Source organism: Canis lupus, chromosome 23, assembly GCF_048164855.1.
Source record: "Canis lupus baileyi chromosome 23, mCanLup2.hap1, whole genome shotgun sequence".
Classification (NCBI taxonomy): domain Eukaryota; kingdom Metazoa; phylum Chordata; class Mammalia; order Carnivora; family Canidae; genus Canis; species Canis lupus.
Genome location: NC_132860.1, coordinates 6891724 through 6909349, shown reverse-complemented (window position 1 = coordinate 6909349; position 17626 = coordinate 6891724). Strand labels below are relative to the sequence as shown.

General features: G+C 36.3%; 1 protein-coding gene across 5 annotated transcripts in view; it reads left to right on the top strand.

Moving 5' to 3' along the window:
• Window positions 1-17626, top strand: part of ANO5 (anoctamin 5) — a 93808-nt gene that overhangs the window by 29139 nt on the left and 47043 nt on the right. For 3 of the 5 annotated variants that reach the window (XR_012015459.1, XM_072793768.1, XM_072793767.1), the window contains exons 4-8: window positions 2285-2326; window positions 5039-5152; window positions 9283-9351; window positions 10312-10596; window positions 16422-16535. Coding sequence is in view for 4 of the 5 variants with exons in the window: in XM_072793768.1 (XP_072649869.1) it covers window positions 2285-2326; window positions 5039-5152; window positions 9283-9351; window positions 10312-10596; window positions 16422-16535 (624 nt within the window). In the remaining variant the exon portion in view is untranslated. The remainder of the gene's footprint in view (window positions 1-2284; window positions 2327-5038; window positions 5153-9282; window positions 9352-10311; window positions 10597-16421; window positions 16536-17626) is intronic. The other 2 variants (XM_072793770.1, XM_072793769.1) reach the window with 1 other exon arrangement.

The following is a 17626-nucleotide window of genomic DNA, read 5'->3' as shown; positions in this document are numbered from 1 at the left end:
CTTACAAATAAATTTGGTTAAATTTAATGAATTGAAGTTACATAGAGAAAACATTTTATGAAAAGTTTTTGATAAATGAAAATTTATTTTAATATTTTGGTACTATTATGAAAAAGGCAAGAAATATGTGTACATTAAATATGATGATTTACCATATTAAAAAATTCAGTGCTTCCAGAAAACCAGAAATAAATAGTTTCACTGTTAATCATTTTTTTAAAAAGCAAGCATAATTTAGCACATGATGGAAATACATAATAAGGTTATTAATTCTATAATTTTTGTCCCTAGAATGTAATTTTATCTTTTTATAAACAGATCCTTTGGTGGAGATCTTTTAATATATTTAAAATTGAGTTTAAAAAATATTAACTGGGAAAAAATTTAAAAAAAAAATAACTGGGGTGCCTGGATGACCCAGTTGGTTAAGCATCTGACTTCTGCTCGGGTCATAGTCCCGGGGTCCTGGGATCCAGCCCTGCTTTGAGCTCCCTGCTCAAGGGGGAGCCTGCTTCTCCCTCTCCTTCTGCCTGCTGCTCCCCTTCTTTGTGCTCTCTCTCTCTGTGTCAAATAAATAAATTCTTAAAAAAATATTAACTATCGAGTCAATATGTTTCAGGACCAACTACTGGTATTGATCTCATTGGTTTTTATATTGTGAAGATCATATTGAGAAAGCTGCAAACCTACTTGATAGTAGATGTTTTTATTGCAGGAGGCTTTTAGCAATCATCTAGGTAACTTTTTAAAAATTTTAAAAAAAAGTTATTTACTTGAGAGAGCAAGACAGAGAAACAGCACAAGCTGGGGGAGGGAGAGGGAGAAGCAGGCTCCCCTGCTGAGCAGGGAGCCCAACATAGGGCTCCGATCATGATCATGACCTGAGCTGAGGGCAGACACTTAACTGACTGAGCCACCCAGGCGCCCCATGGGCCCACTTATTCTTTAGGCACAGTAGGCACCATGCTTATGAGAGCCCACGACACTTTTTGGAGCCCATGGAAATATTTTAATTGCTTTTAAAATCAGAATTAAAGAAACAACCCCCCCCCATAAATATAATAGTGTGTATATGTGTGTGTGTATACACATACATTCATTTATTTCTTTTTAGATTGAAAAAAAAATAATGGTGGAAGGAGCCCACATTAAGCAAATAGGCCAGACAGAGCCCATGAAAGGCACAATGTGGTCCTTCATGACCCCTTAGTGCACAACTCTATCCTTTCCCTTAATGATTCTGTAATGAGTTTAGGAAAAAGCTAACAGTAACTTGGAATCTCATGAAATATCCCAAGAAAACCAAAGCGCTAAGATGAAAAAATGTTAGCCCAGCAGAACAATACATTTTATAATACGCCCTGTGCAATGACTGTCCTCCGTCTTGTGTCTGTTGTGTTCTTAAGCAATGGCAGTATCAACTCATTGATGCATAGTAGAGCCTCGGTTTATAGAGCAGGGATTTTTCACTCCAGTAGCCACCACTGCTTGCGTCTTTAGCTTATTTTAAGAAGACAACAGTTTCAGCAAAACTTTTCATGACAAGAACTAAAACTTTTTATTGACAATTTTATTAGAATCCTTATCATTTCATTATATTATAAAATACACAGAGTGCTTGTCTTTTTGTGCCATTGTTTGGTTTTCTTTCAAACATTGTTGATTTTCCCAGATGTGTTTAGGTAATTGCCTTGATGTTTTAAAAATAATGGTCATAGTGACTGAAGATTGAAGACAATTCAGCTTTAAATAACCGAATGGCTTTTCCTTTCTTTCCCCTGGTATTTTGGGAGGCTATGAAATATTTTATGCTATTAGGTGAACTTTCCGTACCATACGGTATAATTGTAGCAATTTTAGTTTCTTTGCCTGCTATGTATGGGAATACTTACTTGGATACATATTTTACTTTACATTTCTATTCTTCTCATGCTTTCCTTCATTATTTTTTTCTCTCTCCTTTCTTCTTTAACTCAGTTCCACAAATACATATTATGTAAAGTTACCATATAAAGAACTTAGGGAAATTTACTTTGAAATCTCTTTGTTTCCCCTTTCTTTTATTCTTTATTGTTTTCTTCCTACATTTGTTCTTCTTTCTCTCTTGCTAGCTTCTCCTACCCTCCAAATTTAGATGCCCCCACACACACACCACACGCACACATACTCACACTCACCTGAGTGATCATACTGAAGGGTTGTATATTTACGAACCTGGTTTTTTTTTTTTTTGGAATCTTTCATGTCAGGAGGATTTGCTAACTTTCTGTTGATTGTTTCACAGTCTGCAAAGCGATTCAATTTGTTCCTGAGACGACGTCTTATGGTAAAACAAGTGCTGAATGATGCTGCTTATGCTTTGAATGGCTGTAGTGATAGCCCTAGTCACTTGTATTCCAACATACACTGATGATCTGGAGAGACTGTCACTGATTCCCAGTCCCCAGGCAACTGAGATTTTAGAATGGTGATTCTTAATTGTTTCTGGATCTGATTAAAGTGGACCCTGTTTCTAAAAAATGTATATGTGTGTCTATTCATATACATAAAATTTATATATTACACATAATATATATATATCTGGTGTGTATACATATTTATATACACTATGTGTACTAATATATACCATAATGTTATATATATTGGCTACATGTAGTATATATGTTTATATTTGGTATATGCGCATATATATATAAATATATATACCCACACACATATTACATACATATACACAAATACACACAATTTACCTAGAGTTTTAGAAGTTTATCAACTCCCAATGGGAATCCTGGACTATGAACCTTAGAATAACTGTCTCATTCAAAGAAAAGGTACCCAGATGTTTGTCTCATTATAAATTGGCATTTCTAAGAACAAATCAAATATAAGCACAAACACATATACACTTTGCAAGATATTATCTTAATGTCGTGTCTTGAGCAAAACAGAAGAATGATGTTTTTTAATAGCCTTCAGTTATACTTAACAAAATTATCAGGTTTTCCTCACCTTGTTTGCTTCAGCCAGTTTTTGCTTAACAGCACTAAGATGTGAACCTCATAGTGCTCTACAAGGTTACCAGTGATTTCTCCATATTTTAAACATTTTACTGTTAATATTAGTGAACAGCATTATCATAGAAGTTTGAGTTTTCCCAGGTAGCATTTGGCTTTCAGGAGGGAAGTATATATACCCATTTTACTGAATACTCAGAAAAATTGGAGACACTATTCTTCTGGTTACTTTGTTTATTCCCTACCTAATAGTAAAATACTCTAAGTGTGATTTGTGTTGGATTCTATATGCACATCTTTTGTCATCAGAATTTCTCTTTGGACCTAGACTTACCTGTTCAAACAATAAAAACAGTTGTAAATATATATTGTTTTAAAAATAATCTCTACCCTGCATATTTTGCCTGTTACAAACTAAAAGCATAAGGATTATTGGGTTTTCTCCTCTAATTTTTTTGCTTTGATTATATTTAGTCCAATTAATTCTTTTTCTTTCTCCTGCCCTAGTTGGCTTCCATGAGTTTTGGTGGACTTCATAAAATATGCTAATATTATGATGATTTACAAGAGCTCAAATGATTTTTTTTTTGCTTTGTTTCCTTTTCATTTCTGCAGTGACTTCTATAAATCAAGAGGTAACAGTAATATGTTAACAGTTTGTTTTCTCAGATTCTCTTACTTTCTTCCTTTAGGAAAAGGGAGATAATTATGCATCTTTTGTTAGGGTGCAGGGAACTCAGACATAACAATTGAATGACTGTATTTTGATGCTGACACTCTAGCTTCCCTGGATGTGTCTTTCGTCTTTATTTTCCCATTCATTTCCTCCTGTACATCAAGAACTAGTCCTTCCCAAGACACAATGGCTCTGCCTTCACTGAAATAAAATATAGTTACTTTGTTCGTAGACCAGGTCAAACATGAGATTTTTGTCTTATTACACGTGACTAACCTGTAACCAGGCCTTTTTTAGGGGAGGTCTCCCAGGCTTGACTTGGATGAAAAACAGCATAGAGTACCATAACAGAAACTCATAAACTGACATAAATAGGACAATTAAATATGACATTTTCATAAATATGAAAATTAAAAACATCCAGTTCTCCATTCACGGGTTAGCTGAAACAGTTGGGAAATTGCCTGTGTTAAGTTTTAACTGCACCACAGGGTTAGAGAGATCATTGACATCCACATGCATGATCTGCTTGCATCACTTTAAGTATTATATGCAGGATATTCCAAATATTATGTATTATATACTAAAAATAAGCTCTGAGGAAGGTCAAATTAGTCGAACATGAAATTTCTTCTGAAGATCTCTAGCAGGAGCTTAATGGGAAAGTTGAATTTGTCAGTTTTACTCTTCTATTGAGAAAATTGATGACAGATTTTTAAACAAAGGTGTCTCACTTAGGGACTGGGGTTGAAAGGAGATCTGCATGAGTGGTGACTTGTAGTAAACTCAGCTGGCAAGCTACTGCTTTTAATTTTTAACTGCACCCTGATTTTATTTTAACCCTTCAAAAGTTGAATTAGAAATTGGCAATTGTATGAAAATAAGAGTATAAGCATGAGTCATAAGTTGATTTTCTTGGAGTGAGATTCATTAATTGGTCTCTGATTAATTACATCCTCAAAGTAGTATGTAAAAATGAATTATCTATTGGACTTACTTGGTATATTAATGAAGATAACAAGCCTCTCTCTGAATATGCATTTTGGGATCAATGTATACATAAGTTCATTTTCTGTTTTGGTATAATTGCAGCATTTTTGTTGTGTATGCATGTAGTTAAATGCTTAGCTTTATCTTGAGTCTTTCTTGTTTATATATGTATATCTATCTCCTTTATAAAATATAATTTTCTAAAACAAACAAAACCTGTGATGAAAACTGTAGTGATTTGTCTTCACCTGTCATTTCAGGACTGAAAGAAAATTAGACCAAATTTTAGCTAATTTTTCTTGTGTGTTTGCCATTTGAAAATAAAACTGTAAAGTTGTGTCATTCATGTCTCCTGCAGTTTAAAAAAGATGAACAAAGCAAAGATTCTATCTTCTTTCGAGATGGGATTAGGCAAATCGATTTTGTGCTTTCATATGTTGATGACATGAAGAAAGAAGCGGACTTTAAGGCAGTAAGTATTTACGGAGAAGAGAGAAATAGGAATCATTAAAAGAACCACTTTCTGTAGCTCAACAGGGTTGTTCCCATGGGTTGTTCCCATCGAATTGAATTAAATTGTAAAAGTCAGAGAGGCTTCTGAAATGTTACTGAAAGCTGAGTGTGGGTGAGAAGACCTAAGGTTGGATTAGATATGTAAAGTCAGTTTGTTTCTTTGGACATTTTGAGCACTACCTTCTTTTTTTTTAATTTAATTTAATTATTTTTGTATATTCTTTTATTGGAGTTCAATTTGCCAACATACAGTATAACACTCAGTGCTCATCCCGTCAAGTGCCCTCCTCAAGCACTACCTTCTTTATCTTCTTCCAAGTGACTGGTATAGTTTTTTATGTAGCTCCACAATATTAAATGTGACCTCCAGAATTTGAGGTATATGACTGAATATAATATTTCTTTTTTTTTTTTGCAGGCAGTTTCATTTTGAAAATGTAGGACTAATCCACACTATCCAAAATAGCCTTCACATTATGCTCTATTCCTTATCCTGTTTTCTTCTCATTATAACAGTCATACTTTCCAAGCTTATGTATTTGTTGTCTAATCCGTTTACTGGGTCCAACACCATAAAATAACAAGTTCATGAGACCAAGGACTGGTCTTGTTCAGTGTTGTATACCCAAATGCCTAAAACAATGGTGGCAGTATAGTGGATGCTCAATAAATATTGGATATTTGAAATATGAATTAATAAATGAACCCATATGTACAAGCACATACACACACATTTACTAACATACTTATGTGGGAAATAATATCATAGAAAATAAAAATTAAAAAAAAATCGATATTATCCCATAAGACCCTGTCCCTTTCTTCCCTCGAAGCCCTTCCATCAAGCACCTGAAATCCACCCACAGTTATCATTTCCCTTTTCTCTGAATGTCCCCCTGGAACTGGGCTCTTGATTGAGGCTCATTGTCTTGTCCAAGAGTCCTCTCAAGTGGTGGTTGGTTTTCACACTGGGACCTTTTTCTGGAGATGGATAAATTCCTGTTCTCCTTGTATTTAATTGTTGATCACAGTCGGTTCTTCCTACGTCATCCCTAAAATTCCCAAGCTTAACTCTGATCAGATTAATCATTGCCCTGCTTCGCTGCTGTTGTTAATCTGTCCCTGGGTCTTCCCTTTTATTTCTCAACAGTTTGAACTCCTGGTTCACTCTCATTCTCTCCACCAATACTCCTTCATAAGTTACTGATTATCACAATGCTTACATAGATGACTGTTTTAGCATCCTATCCTCTTTCTTGGAACCTGTTTCCATTTATCTCTCTTCCATTCACTCCTCTAGAACTTGTCATTACTGATAAGTACAAATCTTTCTCATCTCATCCAGGCATCCAGCTATTTGACCAACCTCTCAAACATATCTGACTAATACCCTTCCTTCGAGCAGGACCAGATAAGATCTAATTACTTTAACCCCCTTTTCACTTCTGGTCCTTATCCCCTGTTTTCTTGTGCTGATCCAGCTTAAATCTCATGGTCAACAAATATAATCACTCTATTGCCTATGCCTTCAAATCCCTGCCCCTCTCTCAGTTGTCCTTCCATGGCAAAACAGCAACTGTAGTCGAACCCACCTTTCCACCCACTGTGTGCCAGAACCAGGCAGAAAGAAGGACGTGCAGTTCACTTACATATTTTCACCTCGTGTTTGTGCCCTTGGACCTCAGCTGGGTCCTCCAGGCTGTCTGGCAGTCATGCCTCGCCTCTTCATTCAGTTCAGCTTCCCACTTGCGAAGAACAGAAACTTACACTTGATCTCAGTTTCCCTGCCAGCTACTATTCTTCACTCAAATTCTTTTCTGTCCCATTTCCTCTCAAACCCTTTCTTATCAGGCCATCACCTCAACCATTCTGCTCATGTTCATATAAATAAATCCAGTGATCAAGTCTCAACCCTCATCTTAGTGACCTTATAGCAGCATGTGCCACAGTTTCTCATTCCCTTCTCATATGTATGCTCTTCACCTGGAGTCTAGAACTCCATAGCCTCTTAGTTTTTCTCTTATTTCTTTAGTTGCTCCTTCTCAATCTTTTCCTCTCCCTGATTTTTTTCCCTCTCCCTGATCTTTTATTATTGTAGTACCACAGGGTCCAGTCCGTAATCCTCTTCTTTACCCAGCCTGCATACATTTCTTCAGGGATACATCCTGTCTCACCATTGTAAAACGACATTTGTGCTAATTCCAAAGTTCACCTTCCAGTCCATTCTTCTCTCCCACATGACTATTTTGTGTCTCTACTTGGAAGTCTCATAGACGTCTCAGACTTGGCAGGTACAAAATAAGCTCCTGAACATCCACCGCCCCTCCTAAAATCCTGATCTATCTAAAAGTCTTCCCCAACTACAAGTATTGATCCTACATTTCAATAGTTGCAAAGGTGGTAATTTACAATGTAATGCTAATGGTCCAGTTAAACCACTTTTTAGCATATATTCATAGAACTTAAATGTGGAAATTTGACACTCACCATCATTCATCTAAAAAAAATGAGTTATATGAAGAAATCTTCTTTCAGCACTTGAAATTTTACATTATTTTTCTCCTTCACCTAAAATTTCCATCCCATCTTCACCACTTAAATTTTTCCTGAAGTAAAAGTTTTACCTTTGGGAGTCTTTTGTTTGTTCAATTGTAAGTTTGCTGCAACAAATATATGCGTACACATTGAAATATTTTTATTTCCCTTAGCCAGGACAGTCTAAGCCTTAAACTTTTTCTTTTGAATTTTTTAAACAATTGTACAACTATATAATTAATAAGGCATCATGAATATGCTACAAAATTTGACAAGTAATAATCAAAGATAAAAAAATAAACTCATCATAAGTTTGTCAGTTAATGAGATGGACAGAGGGGCTTTAAAAATATTTATAGATAAACAGGAATTATTTCCAGAGTGAGATAGTTCAGCTTCAACTATATTGCTCTCTTGTTTTTATATGGTGGTATAAATTCAGCTTGTTCAGTAAATAAGTAGATTGGAGTAGAAATATTATTATTTTCATCTTTTTGAACCCCTGAATTCTATCCCCAAATTATAGTAATGTATTGTAAAAGTAGTGTTTAATGGCCCAGCAACTAACAATCCTACTAGCTCTTCAGTTTTGTTGAACTCAGGGAATTGGCAGCCATGTAGCTTGCAAAAGCATTTGTTACACGAGAGTGAAAAGAGTAGTTCACTTTCTCAGTTCTGATAACCATATTTTGAATGTCCCTCCTCCTTTTTCTTGTCCACCTCTTTCCCCCTTTCCCTTTGGTTTTCTGGGAGTTTGCAGTCTGCCTCAATCTAATACCATAGAAGAAGGGCGATTAGGAAAGGGTAGTTGGGAGGAAACTTTGTACCACTACTGTAGACCTCATCTGTGGCAAACTTTGCAAGTGGAGAAAAAGAGCACAGTAAATTATCTTTTACTCTTTGTAAAGTTTGAAGATATGTCAAGGTAGACCTCTCCATTTGAAGCTTAGCATTCTATAGTATCATCAAAAAGCCTTTTAAATTTTCAGTTACTGTCACATCCTTTATATTTAAATTATAAACACATTTAAATTATAACGAAAGCCAAAAGATTTTTCAACTGTCAGTGAATTGTTTTGAAGCCCACCAGTAATGATGGTTTTAATTTATTTTAATTTATTAAAAATTTTTTCTAACTGAAGCTATGCTGTTCTTCAAGATTAAAAAGCCATAATGATATTTTGCCTTAAAATTGAATTAAATGTATCATTTATTTTTAAGAGTATTAATGTGTTTGTAATAGTAGTCTTCCCAACTAGAAGCATGATATATCTCTCTGTTTATCAAGTTTTTTTTTAAATGTCATTTAGTAAAGTTTTGCGCATATTTTCAGATAGGGTCTTGTACATTTTGTGGAAACTATTCCTTGGTATATTGGATTTGTATAGTTGTATTGCGAATTTCAGTACAGGTGAAGAGCAGGACATGGTGCTAAGATGGGGCTAATACATAAAATACTTTTATATACAATCATGAGAGGAGCAGAGGGCCATCTGATTATCACTGGGCAAACAAGAGTGTTTCACATAATTTTATTGATTTGTTTTTCCATAGGAAAGGAGAAAAGAATTTGAACAAAATCTCAGAAAAACAGGTCTTGAGTTGGAAGTCGAAGACAAAAGGGTAGGTGTAGCTGTTCATTTGGATCAGAGTCTTGGTGTTTTAAGCATCATTTTCTTCTGCTATGGCCTTTGACCAGATAGCCAAATTGATTTTGGGATTGATTTTGATTGTTTGGGAGCTATACAATAGTTTTTTGGGTACAGATTTGTAGATGGCAGGGCCTGTGGTCTTCCCAGTAAATAAGTAGGTCAGTGCTCTGAATATAAGATGATGAGTGGAACATTGTAAAAATAGACATACATAATTCTGTTCAGGGTACAAAGATTGTTTTATCTCTCATTTTGAAGGCTGCGTGTAATCTGGCACTCTAGTTAACCTGGCTGTTTTATAGCACAACCCACTGTGTCAGCCAAGACAACTTCCTCTGCTCATGAAAATGGCAAATTCTTTTATTTATTTTTTAAAACCTCTCTCCATCTACTGGTTTTCTAGAATTTCCTTCAAAATTATTTTTAAAGACCTATTTCTGATTCCACCCTGTCCATGAAACTCTAGTATTCTCTAGTTCTTATTTATCCCTGTTTTTTTTCCTGAACTAATAAATATGTGTTATACTACACAATCTATAACTTAGTCATTCTCCTGTGTAATGAACCTTATTACTTATTAAAATTCTTCCTCTAGATATAAGCTATACATAGCTGGGTAAGAAAAATAAGTATATCTTATACATTGTACGTATCCCTCATATACCTTAAGCTCAGGATCATGGTTAGTCACTAATAACTTAATAGATTGCCCAGAATCACAAATATTTATGATTTTATAGCAGGGCTAGTATACACGGACTCTGAAATATATTTTTAGAGTATTCTTTCTTTGTCTCTATCACACACACACATGTACACACAACATTTACGCATCTACATGTATATGTAAATATAATATACAGATATATGTTTTGAGCATTTGTCCCTTAAATCATTATGCTTTCTGTTATTTTGCTGTCTTTTTATGCAGAACTCTGAAGATGGGAGGACTTATTTTGTCAAGATCCATGCCCCTTGGGAGGTACTAGTTACTTACGCTGAAGTGTTGGGAATCAAAATGCCTATTCAGGAGAGTGATATTCCTCCAGCTGAGACATTCCCCTTTAGTTACATGCTTGGACCTCTGAAGCTCCCAAAGAACGTGAGGCACCCTCGTCCTGAATATTTCACTGCCCAATTCACCAGACATCGGCAGGAACTCTTCCTCATTGAAGACGAGTCAAGCTTCTTTCCATCCTCATCAAGAAACAGAATTGTAGGTAGAGAGACCTTTGGTCACATCCGTTCAAGTGAGGCATGTGTGCCTGCGTGTGCTTGTGTACATGTGCTTGGGAGATGCTGTGTCTGCCCAGTGTTTCTGCATACATTTAGATAAATATTTGATGGTATTGAGCAGGTTTGAAGCTCCACCTGGACCACTTAAACCTGTTCACATATAGATTGACGTATCAAACTTGTTTAAACATGAAAAGTTGACAGTGTAGACACAGTTAAGACAGAGGCTTCATGCGATATTGGGAAAAGCTCTTAACTGAGAGCCAGGGCTTAGGTTTTATTAGTTACTTGTAAATGGTGTTATAAATTTAGAGTTTGTTTTTATAAATGCACACAGCAGGAGGAATATTGGTCATTCCAAGTGAAAATGGAATTCTAAGATTTCCTTATAGATAGATAGATAGCGTTTGAGAAACCTCAAAACCTTTTCCTCTCAAAACCATTTTCAGTCTTGAATAATATTTCCTCTCTGTTTGTAGTCCTAGCATCTTTAAGTTTTCCATTAAAAGCCTTTCTCCTAAAAAATCATGCTCTCAGTGCCACTGTTTCCTTATGTTAAGAATAAAGTCTACCTCATAGGTTACCCTGAGAATTAAATGAGTTAAGGTATGAAAGACTTCGATACCTGAATACCCTAGGTGCACAATACATTTCAGGTATTATTGTTATCAACCTGACTTTAGAGGGAGAAAAGTTCTGGTTCTTTGTTGCTTTGCCCCTTCTTCCTGTTGCCTTTTAATGTGATCACTGGGGTTCTAGCAATCACAGCACCCTCCCACTGGGGATCACTTAACTCTCTTTTCAGATTTGAGGCCTTATATTCCCTTTAGGTTCAGTACCCTTCAGTGTCTAAGAAAGGTTTTGAAATAATCATTTTTTCTAGTGTCTCAATCTTTTCTTGTTAAATTCAAAGACAGGAGTATTAAACAAAATACATGTCTAGAATTTACATAGAAGACTATACATTTACAAACCCAAAAGTTCTCTTCCTTTTCTTACCAGGAATAAAAAACTACCACCACCACCACAAACCTAAGAGGCAACCCCTAAGGGAGTAAAGAGTATGTAACATGGAATCAGAAGACCTGGTTTCAAGTCATAACTCTGCTGCTTTCTAAATAAGCTACCGTGTCTTAAGACAGAGCTAATGATAGTCAATACTGACATTACTGTCAAAAGCAAATGAAAGACTCCTGTGTGAAGCACTTTGCAAGCCGTAGAGTACTTTAGATAGACTTGTTACATTAAAAAGTAGCTAACGGGGATCCCTGGGTGGCGCAGCGGTTTAGCGCCTGCCTTTGGCCCAGGGCGTGATCCTGGAGACCCGGGATCGAATCCCACGTCGGGCTCCCAGTGCATGGAGCCTGCTTCTCCCTCTGCCTATGTCTCTGCCTCTCTCTCTCACTGTGTGCCTATCATAAATAAATAAAAAAAAAAAAAAATTAAAAAAAAAAAAAAATAAAAAATAAAAAGTAGCTAACGAAAGGCCAGTGAACCAGGAGGAACAAATTAGGAGCTTGACCAGGTATAGAAATATCAATATCCATTTATCTTTACTTATTCTGTGTAAAGAGTGTGGATACCTTAGATTAATTCAGCATTAAAACAAGTTTTTCCTCCTTCACAGCAGACTAGAACCATTTTTGCTCTATTGAGGAAGTTATTGGGGAGATTAATATGGAAAAGTCCCTTCCTTCCTATCCTTATCCAGGGCATTCAGGTTAATCTATGTAGTACAAATTGAATTTGAATTCAAAAAAATTTTAAAAGTTTATGTATGTACAAATTGAAAGTATTCCAAGAGCATCTTGCACTGATATCGAATTTCATACTTCTCGAAGCATCTCCACAACTATCATGACATCTGAGCTTCCCACTGTAGATTTTATAATATCTTACATGTCTATATATTCTCAAATCTGACAGTTATTGACTTTGTTCCCTACTTTTCCGATTCACAAATAGTTCTGTAGTTTTCAACCTAGTATTTATGTATTTCAGCATATATGTAATTTTTTCTGCAAAATCAATACCAGATAAAAAATTTCTAGATCTAAGGGCATACATATTTAAAATTTTATATTATACTATCACTCTTTCCAAAAAGATGCACTGATTTAGAGTCCTAGTAACAACGTGTGAGAGTGCTCAGTATCCTACATTCTTTCTCAACACTAGAATTCACCAATCTTTCTTTTTCTTTCTTTTTAAATTGTAGCATATCAAAAAAAAAAAAATAAAAAAAATAAATAAATAAATTGTAGCATAAAATGAATAGCGATAGGCCTCCAAGTCGTAAACATACAGCTCACTGAATCATCACAAAACAAACAGAGCCATATAACCACCACCCTCATCAAGGACTTGCTGGCCCTCCAGAAGCCCTGCTGCCTCCAATCACTATTCCCCATCATCCTCAGCAGAGGTTAACTTTAATTCCCAACAGAGATTAGGCTTTTTTGAAACTTTATAACAATGGAATCATGTAGTATATATTCTTTTGAGTCTGGCTTCTTTTGCTCAATATTTATTTGGATGATTAATTTAGCTCTTGAATGAGTTTTTGTACATTCTATTTTCATTATTTTGTATTGAAATTTATTTGTGTATGTGTCATTGTGGTTTTAATTTGCATTTCTCTGATATGTGTTTTTATGGGTTTATTGCTTATTAAGATACGCACTTTTGTGAAGCCCCTGTAAGTCTTGTCTATTTCTCAATTAGATCTTTTCCTAAATTGTTGATTGGGAGAAAATTGTTTATATATTCCTTATATGAGCCCTTTCTTTATCATATATATTACTCATCTTGTCCTACTTTGTACTTCCTTTTTTAAAAAAAATTGAATTCAATTTGCCAACATATAGTATCCTTTTCCTTTCTTTTAATGGCTTCTTTTGCACAGCAGGTGTTTTTAATTTTAATGTAGTCCTCAATTTCTCAAGCCTTTTCTTTATGAATCACGCTCTTAATCTTTAACTACCACCAGCCCATGAAGTTAATTTCCTTTTTTTTTTTTTTTTTTTTTTTTTTTTTTTTTTTTAACTTTAATAATTTCCTATATTATTTTTTGACGTTGTATTATTTTCTACATTGAGAACTAGCATCCACCTGGAATTCATTTTTTGTGCATGGTGTAATTTTCCCACCATATGTGTGGTCATTCAGTTTGTAGCAATTATTGAAAACATTCAACTTTTCACACCATTTTTTTTAGTTCCACCTTTGTCATAACCTGAGTATTTAAATATTCTTCATAAGTCTACTTCTGAGACCAACTCTACAGCTTTGATCTTTTTGTCTATTTTCGTACCGATATGGACAAAGTTGAACTTTACTGGCATCCTGTGCTCCTAGAAAACAGGGACCATTAAAGGAATCCCCCACTCTTCCTGTTCTGGGAAACTGCTTACTGTAAAGGATCGCCCTTCCCTGTATATTCATAGATAACCACTGCCCCCATCTCCCAGTTTGACTTGACAGCCACATAGTTCATCTTAAATTCGCCTGGTGATTGAGGTGTCCATCTATGTCAGTTGTCTTGATACCAAGAAGAAATTACGCTTCTCCTATCTCAATGCCAATCAAATAGGTATAAGCTGGAGCCAGGTGCCCAGGCTATGGCTCCCATAGATACAGGGGCGTGGCTGAGGGCTAGGGATGCTATCTTTTTTGATGTTTGCATTTAAAAGGGGTGGATCCTAGAAAACTTAAGGAAAACACTCTTGGGTTATAACACTGTCTAGAGGCTTATTTAGCATTTGTTACAGATTTACATAAATCTCAAAGGGATAGAGAAATAGTTTAAAATGACAAGTTCTCTAAAGGAAATGCTCCAAGAACAGAGAGGTAGAGAAAGTCTCTTTTCCTCTGGGCACCAGGGAGATTTCAGTTCCTTTAAATTTATAATTAGCCTTATCATTTCTCACTTTTAGCACCTGATGGGATGAGCACTGGGTGTTATGCTATATGTTGGCAAATTGAACTCCAATAAAAAATATACAAAAAAAGTTTCTCCCTTTTATAATTAGTTTGTAGTAAGAAGAGTCAGACATAGGCCCTCCATATTCTCATTCTTGGTCTGATAAATGGCTAGCTGAACTATTTATCCCCACTGATCCATTAAAACAAAGTGTTTGTTAGCTGAACTGACTGAATGTTAATTAAACTTTCCTCCTGCAGGACCCTAAACTTTGATGTACCCTTAACCCAAGCCAACACTGGCAGGTGTAGCAGCCCTTCCTTACCACAAAAAAAGACGCTCCCTGAACCTGGCTTGCTTCACCCAAATGAATGAATGAGTGAATGAATAAATAGAAAAGAAAGTCCCTTTCAGCCTGACTTTGCAGATGTTCACAAGTCTCCATATTAAAATAGTGTCCCTCCCCCTCCTGTAATAATCTTTTCATATAACGTCTTTCCTAAGTCCAGATTTGCTTTTATTCAACAATACCATGCTGTATTTTTCATGGTTTCATAATAAGTCTCAATCTCTGGTGGAGTAAAATTCTCCAGTTTGTTAGTACCCCAGGACAGAGTTCTAATTTTGATCAATCTTTCCTAAAGAAATGCTAAGTATGCAGAGTAATTCATATTTAACACATTAGTTGTACAAATTAAAACTGCTTTCATAAATTATGATATATTTACCAACATAAAATAGTAAGCTGCACTTATTTTTTTTTAAGATTTTATTTATTTATTCATGACACACACACACAGAGAGAGAGGCAGAGACACAGGCAGAGGGAGAAGCAGGCTCCATGCTAGGAGCCTCACGTGGATTCGATCCCGGGTCATCAGGATCACACTCTGGGCCAAAGGCACTAAACCACTGGGCCACCGGGGCTGCCCCTAAGCTGCACTTAAATGAGTATCCAGATTAGCTAATGATGTTTTGAGAACAACCAGCACTCCAACCAACAATTCCTTAACTTAGGAAAGGTAAGGAGGGAGAAAGGGAAATGGATCTAAAACTGTGCTAAGGGGTACCTGGGTGCTAGTGGTTGAGCATCTGTCTGCCTTTGGCTCAGGTGGTGATCCCGGGGTCCTGGCATCGAGTCCTGCATCTGGCTCCCTGCAGGGAGCCTGCTTCTCCCTCTGCCTGTGTCTCTGCCTCTGTGTGTCTCTCATGAATAAATAAATAAAATCTTAAAAAAAAAAAAAAAAAAAAAAAACAGTGCTGCAATGACCAAATTTGACAGTCAGAAAAGCAGAAATTCTGAAAAGTTGCTGGAAGACAAAAAGCAGTTGGGGTTGAATTGGCAGAAATACGAGAGCAGAGGGACATCAGAGCCCAAACTATATGAAGGAGAAAACTGATACAAAGGTATAGGTGATTGCAAAGTGCTTGTAGAGGTATGGCAATCTTGAGTTAATAAATTCAGATATCAAGAAGACCCCCTGTATAAATCCTCAGAGTCACTGGAGTAATTAGCATAGCCAAGTTTCAACTCTATCCCACGTTCCCCAGCTGAACCGGTGGTAGTGATACTAGATTCCAACGTGAAGGCCTGATTGTAAGAATCTAGGCACAAGACTTCGAGAAGAGCGTGGGATAGGAGAAGCAAAATAAATCATGATCCACCCCTGCCTCTCCCCGAGGGACTAGAGAACTCTCACGCCCGGGAGCTGAACTACTTGCACACTCCACACAAGCTCACCTTCAAACGACAGAGGGAAGGTTCCTTCTGTAATCAGAGCCTGTATCCACATTCACACAAAGTTGGACATTGTTAAGTTGTGATGGGATAAAAAATGTGCATAGCATAAAATTCTGAAATGTGTCCAATTCTTACCTCATAGGTATATTATATTCTCTCACGGTGTCCTTTTGGCGTAGAAGATGGGAAGAAGAAGTTTGGGATTGAAAGACTGCTAACTTCTAATACTTACTCATCTGCCTATCCACTCCATGATGTAAGTGTAAGCTTGGTTTTGAAATACCGAGCCCATTTTCTCTCTGACATTCAGAGGCTGCTTTGTTGGGAGAGAGAATCTTCCCTTTGCTCTCTTTGATGACAGGTTGCTTAATTCTTTCTCATGTTGGGAAAATCCCCCCAAACACTCCTTAGTTCCAAGCCGCAAACTTTACCAGCTATGCTGAAACACGTAGTTAATACCTCTTTACACTGTGGTTTCAATGGATATTTATTTTTAAAAATATCACATATGTAGGGCAGCCCGGGTGGCTCAGCGGTTTAGTGCTGCCTTTGGCCCAGGGTGTGATTCTGGAGACCCGGGATCGAGTCCCACGTCGGGCTCCCTGCATGGAGCCTGCTTCTCCCACTGCCTGTGTCTCTGCCTCTCTTTCTCTCTCTTGGATAAATAAATAAAATCTTTTTAAAAAATCACATTTGTAGGCGAATTTTCTTTAGAATCCATATAGAAAAGAGCAGTTTTGTTAAAAACAACACTGAGGAATAGAATATTTGGAAATTTTTATGTGGACCCATCAGATATTTTTTATAAAGTTTTGAATCCATAAGAACTTAAATTTTATGCATTTATGGGACCCCTGGGTGGCTTAGCAGTTGAGCATCTGCCTTCAGCTCAGGGGGTGACCCCAGGGTCCTGGGATCGAGTCCCACATCAGGCTCCAGCATGGAGCCTGCTTCTCCCTCGGCCTGTGTCTCTGCCTCTCTCTCTCTGTCTCTCGTGAATAAATAAATAAAATCTTTAAAAAATATATATGAATTCATGTATTCCTTCATTAGATATGTAATTGGTTTTAATTGCAGGCATACCTCCTTTTCTTGTGCCTTGCTTTATTGCACATTGCAGTTATTGTGCATTTTTTTACAAATTGAAGTTTGTGGCATCTCCATGTCACAGAATTCCACTGGCACCATTTTTCCAACGGCATTTACTCACTCCATGTCTCATTAAAAAGTGATTTTTTTTGGTTTCCCACTGCATAGTATAAGTTGTTTACACTATCCTGTAGTGTATTCAGTGTGCGATAAGAGTTTGCCTAAAAAAACTTCTTTATTGCAAAAAAAAAAAAAAAA